This window comes from Acyrthosiphon pisum, chromosome X (genome assembly GCF_005508785.2).
Source record: "Acyrthosiphon pisum isolate AL4f chromosome X, pea_aphid_22Mar2018_4r6ur, whole genome shotgun sequence".
NCBI classification, from domain to species: domain Eukaryota; kingdom Metazoa; phylum Arthropoda; class Insecta; order Hemiptera; family Aphididae; genus Acyrthosiphon; species Acyrthosiphon pisum.
In genome coordinates this window covers 63,469,012-63,474,464 of record NC_042493.1, presented here as the reverse complement: position 1 = coordinate 63,474,464, position 5,453 = coordinate 63,469,012, and the positions used below count along the sequence as shown (strand labels likewise).

General features: G+C 37.7%; 1 protein-coding gene across 1 annotated transcript; it reads right to left on the bottom strand.

The window, feature by feature from the left end:
* Nucleotides 1–1,014: 1,014 nt before the first annotated feature.
* LOC100573568 lies at nt 1,015–5,206 on the bottom strand. Its single transcript, XM_003243154.4, has 2 exons — nt 4,240–5,206; nt 1,015–2,117 (listed from the first exon to the last, which is right to left on the bottom strand). The coding sequence occupies exons 1-2, from the start codon at nt 4,780–4,782 to the stop codon at nt 1,104–1,106; spliced, it is 1,557 nt and encodes a 518-aa protein (XP_003243202.1). The 5' UTR covers nt 4,783–5,206; the 3' UTR covers nt 1,015–1,103.
* Between the last annotated feature and the right edge of the window lie 247 nt (nt 5,207–5,453).

Here is a 5,453-nt window from a genome sequence, read left to right as displayed (position 1 = left end):
TGTTTATAGTAAAAAATAAAAATAATACGGTCAATGGGGGGGGGGGGGTGAACCCCATGAATCCCCCCCGTGAGCAAGCCCCTGAACTTGTTCGATTAGTGAAAAAATTACACTTTGGCACAAGAACAAAATATAGACAGACTTCATAACAAACGTATATGATTACTGCATTATTTATCGTATTAGTTGTACGAATTTAGTAATTATTGTTAATTTTAGTTTTATATTACCATAGTATATTGTATTATTTAACTACACAATTGTTTACATTATACTATATTATAATATTATATTATATAAACAAAGAGAAGAAAAATATATATAATTACTTATATTATTAATATTAGTTAGGTATGTGAGAAATCCGGGGAGCTGTAATGCAAATCGCGGTTCTCTCCCCGGTCCTCGATAATACAAAAAATAAAAAATATCCACCCCTGACTACGGTATTTATATCTCCTACGATTCTCCTTGAATATCTTATATTTAACTGGTCGTTCCCCCGACCACGTTACTGACCTTTTATATTATTTTTTATGTAGAAGAATATTTCCTGTACGTTGACTAAATCATTTTTTAATATTTTCTTTTTTTAGCATGTTTTAATTTAATTTAATTTATATACTCCACTAACCCACCAACCCATCTCAGGACCACACTTGCGTACCAAAGATTTTTAATACGAGGTAGGGACTTCAGTTTATCTAAAATTATTTATTCATATACTAATGATCATTAGTTTTCTATAGCATTAAAACTTCTTTGAAAAGTAAATTTGCTGTGCATAGATTAAGGTATTTTCACTGATAATGAACCACGCTGACCCTCTCATTAAAATAAAATGTATGTAGGTATGCAACAATACTATGCATTTTCCTATGCGTGAGCACGTTTTTTCATTTATTTTTCCTCTAAAAGTACCTACGTTTTGGAAGATTATACGACTAGGGGAGAGATTAATGATTAATTGAGTGTACGCTTTGCAAACAACTTGATATGGCACTTAAAACAAAGACCTGATAAAGATTATTTATAATAATATTATATAGTATATCTGTGTACATAATATATTATACATAGGTTTCAACAAAACACGTATTCGTTTATGGATTAGGTCGACCTCCTAACCATCCGGTCGTGATGTCACGATCCCGAACTTGTGTGGTGTTATGCCGAGCTCGGGCTTCGGCCATTTTGGTTTTGCTGGACCTTCTGGGAGCGCAGCACTTAGGTTTAGGTTTAGGTTGTGGGCAGCACGGTACTGGATCCTGTGAACAGTACGCATCCGGCCCTAGTGGACAGAACAGTTCTGGTTTACGTGGGCAACTTGGTTCCGGCTTCTGGCAAGGTTCCGGCTCCGGTGGGCCATAAGGTTCCTGTTCTTGTGGGCAACAAGAGTCCGGTTCTTCTGGGCAACAAAGGTCTGGTTTCTTTGGGCAACAAGGGTCTGGTTCCTCAGGGCAACAAAGGTCCGGTTTCTTTGGGCAACAAGGGTCCGGTTCCTGTGGACAACAAGGGTCCGGTTTCTTTGGGCTAGAAGGGTCCGGTTCCTTTGGGGGACACTGTTCTGGCTCCTTGCGAGGTTCAGGCCTTCGACAAGGTTCTGGCGTCCGACAAGGTTCTGGCTCCCGACGCAGTTCCTGCTTCCGGCAAGATTTCGGCTTTCTGCTAGGTTCCGGCTCTTGATATTCATCTGGACCTGACTGCTGTAATTCCGGTTCGACCTCAACGGCCACACCGAATAGTTTGAAGCGGAAGTTTTGTATCTCTCGCATGATGTTACACTCCAGTTGCGGATCGATGGGACAGGAGTTTTCAGAAACAGGCGCGTTGGCCCAGTACTTGCACAGCTCGATCATGATGTGGTCCAGTAACTCGGCACTGACTTCGCATTGAGCCATATTCAGTGCCGCAAAAGAACCACGCATCTTGCGTCGCATCTGCACCCAGTCAGGGTCGTCATCCGGATCTGCGAGTGCTATTTCAGCCGCCTCGGCTTCCGCCCGCGCTCTCTCGTCATCGGATGGCAAATCTTTCTCGCAGAACTGTTCTACATTCTTGTGTGGCAGGTCAAAACGATCACTGGCCATGTTCGGGCATCCGTGGTATTCCGTTACCTGTTAAAATAGGGTATATTAGATATAATATTAAATAACTAATATTTGTATAATATTATGATGATGACCGGGGGGACTATATAGGATTTGAATATTTTTTCAATAACGGTTCAAAATATATAGATAAGTTCTCTTAGATATCTAATTGTATTTTAGGTTCACAAACAGGTTCACACATCTTCAATTTTGAAGATTTCACATTACTTTTGCCTTTGAACCAAGTTGCATAGATAATTTAGGAAGTTCAGATCAATTAACAATGAACCAATTTTCTACGGAAATTCCTGGAAAGTGAATTTAAGATTTAGGAAAAACAAAAGTTTTTCCACCTTATATTCGACTCTGACACACAAAAAACCAAACACCAACATCGTAATTCATAGTAATATTCTTCTAAGGGGCAACATTTAGGTAACTTCTAATCTTGTCATTGCCGCCCGGGATCTATGTGTCAGTTGTAAATGATAATTAGTGTGAATGAAACTAAATGCGGGTATTCTCACTCGTACGCACTGCACATGTCAATAACTCGATAACCACATCAATTTCACTACACGAAGTTTACAAAAACACATGTTTTGACAAAATTAAAGTTAGTTAACGTTGTCTTATTTTGATTCTCAAAAAATATTTGTATTCAGCAGAAAAATTTCTGTTGATCGTACGTTTTTAATATTAATTTTAATTTTAATTTTAACGATGATTCGAAAAAGTTGATATTTTCAAGTTTTCAATTACAGTTCACAATAATATAAAATTTAGTTTTTACAAAGTGCCTCGTAAGATCTATAAATAATTTTCTGGTAAGTTCAAATTTTTTTTCAGAATCAAAATTGGACAACGTTAACTAACTTTAATTTTGACAATACTTTAGGTCATTTCAGATAAAATTCACGGCAGTAGCAAGGCCCCTTAACAAGTATTTTATTATTTTGTAATAATATACCAAATCTATTTAACGACGTATTGGTGGTAATTCAAACAAAAAAGTTTCATCGAAATTATTTTTGATCAATGGTCAATGGTGAGCAAGTTGATGAAAATAATCAACTGTGGCAAGTTAAGTTAGTTCAATTAAATTGCCATCAGTTAAAATTTAAAAGATAACAAAAAAAATTAAAGTTAAGATAGAAAATAAAATAAACTTAACTCAGTTAAATAAAGTTTTTTTAGTTTTTTTTTTTTCAAGTTACAATATTTTAAGTGATAAATTGCCCTAGTATTTTTATATACACAAACATTTACCGAGAAGTTTGACACTATGTAAAAATTAGATAATTATAGTTTATAATTAGAAAATAAATTATCAAGATCGAAAAACGGTCAACGAATCCGTATTGTCTAGTTGGTTCCGCATGGCACGAAAATAAAATTAACTTAACTTCACGACAATGATAACGAACTACACAAAGTTAAGTTACGACAATAATAATTTTAACTGAATTAGGTAATAAGTTAAAAACAAAAATAATTAACTAGTTAAGTTAATACCCACGTTTGCTATTGATTGACAACTTAACCATTTCAATAAACCCACATGTTTTAGTGTCAAAAACTTGAACCGCTTGTGAAAAATATTCTTCCTCAGTCCTTACATTATATTATTCTCTATATTATTCTTTATTTAGGGAGAAAACCAACAGCCGATCCCGTTATAATAATTAAACAATTAAGTAGCCAATAATAATAATAAATAATAACAATTAATAACAAAAATTATAACAATACTGAACAATGCTAAGGTCTAAGACTCGCGAGAGGCTGGAGTGCAATCTTTTTTTGGTGTTTGATATAAGTGAAGATAGGTTTAAAAAATAAAACATTTCAACTAAATATCTACCTGTTGACTCGGATTTTCCTAAAAATCTAATCATGAGTAGGGGTAAAACAGAGTCCATAACACTTTAGAATAAACGGGGTGCGAATAATTTCTTAAGATATACTTTTTACTTGACAATATTATTTATTATTATTAATAATTTATTACTTTACAAAGTTGTATAATCTCGGACGTCTGAGGCTCCTATAACAATAATAGCCTTGAATCCCGATTGGTTGCAGCCACCCCCCCCCCTAAATCCCCTCGTAACAATACTAATCAAGCGCTGATACCAAACTGTACCTCAGCGTTGCATCCGTCGTGCACGTCCATCAGGTCAGCGTTTGGGTTGCACTTGCCGGTGTCACACAACACGTTCCGGTTCAGTTGTTCTAGCTGCCTTTCGTGCTGTTCCCGATGCCTGAGCACCTCGGACCACACGGCCAGCCGGACCTCCTCGTCACCGGCCAGCCACTCGTCCCGGGCACTCCAGTAATCGGCCGAATGGTTGCACTGGTAGTACAGCGCTGACCACTCGTTGATCACGGTAGGGAACCAAGTTTGGTCATAATGCTGGCCCAGCGCCCGGAACAGGCCCGCCGCCGCACACTTGGTTGACTGCCACTCTACAGAGTCCTCGAAGCTTGGTTCGGGGCCGGTCACCTGCTCGTAGGCTTCTTCTGCGCATGCGCTACGTCTGCGAGGCTTGGGCGCGCCGCACTTGTCCGGGCCCGTTTCGCACAGTTTTCCACGCGGCGACTGACCATCGCCCGGACACGGCAGATGTTTCCTCTTCTTCAGCGGCATTAGAAACGTTTCTTCTCCATCCGGAGGGCAACAGGTCATGATGCTGGCGTTCGGATCGGTCGATATCGATGGCTCTATACCACAACGGTGATAAAATTGATGCGGACTATGATGATGGTAGTGATGGTGAGTCTCGGTCGACGGATCAACGCACTATCGTGTCGATGTCGCCGTCGACGGTGCCACTGTCGATGATGTCGTTTTCGTACGGTTATTAAAGATATGTTTGTTTTTGTGGCGGTTTCGATTTGTATTCACCGCACTCGCCCGTCGTTGCTTTATTTCGACGAGCTTGGATTATTTTTTACCTGTTTAAGTATTTTTTATGAATATATTATATTAAAACATTATAAGTTGTACAGTGTTAATGTTAACGGTGGAAATTCAGTTTAGTTTTGTTGTTTTTTGATTTTCCAATAAACACGACGACGACCGAGTAAAAAATACATACATCACCGTGACTACTATTGGACGTGTATTATTGTATAGGGCGTTCCATAAAGAATAAACTAATTTTGAATATTTAAAACAAACTAGCTAATCCCGTGCACCTTTCCCGTTAAAAATGCCAATTCTATATTATGATTCAAATTTCAAACTATTTCCAATTTGTTAATTTATTCTGTGTAATGGTGTTCAAAATTTAAAATGTTCATCAGCCATCATAAATCTCAAAATACTTGTGCACCACTTTAAAATGAGAATTTTAG

Bases quoted from the DNA above. Each gene is read 5' to 3' on its own strand.
- LOC100573568 (XM_003243154.4), bottom strand. From the start codon at position 4,782: ATGACCTGTTGCCCTCCGGATGGAGAAGAAACGTTTCTAATGCCGCTG. The intron at 2,118-4,239 runs GTACAGTTTGGT...CTATTTTAACAG, and splicing joins ACGACGGATGCAACGCTGAG to GTAACGGAATACCACGGATG.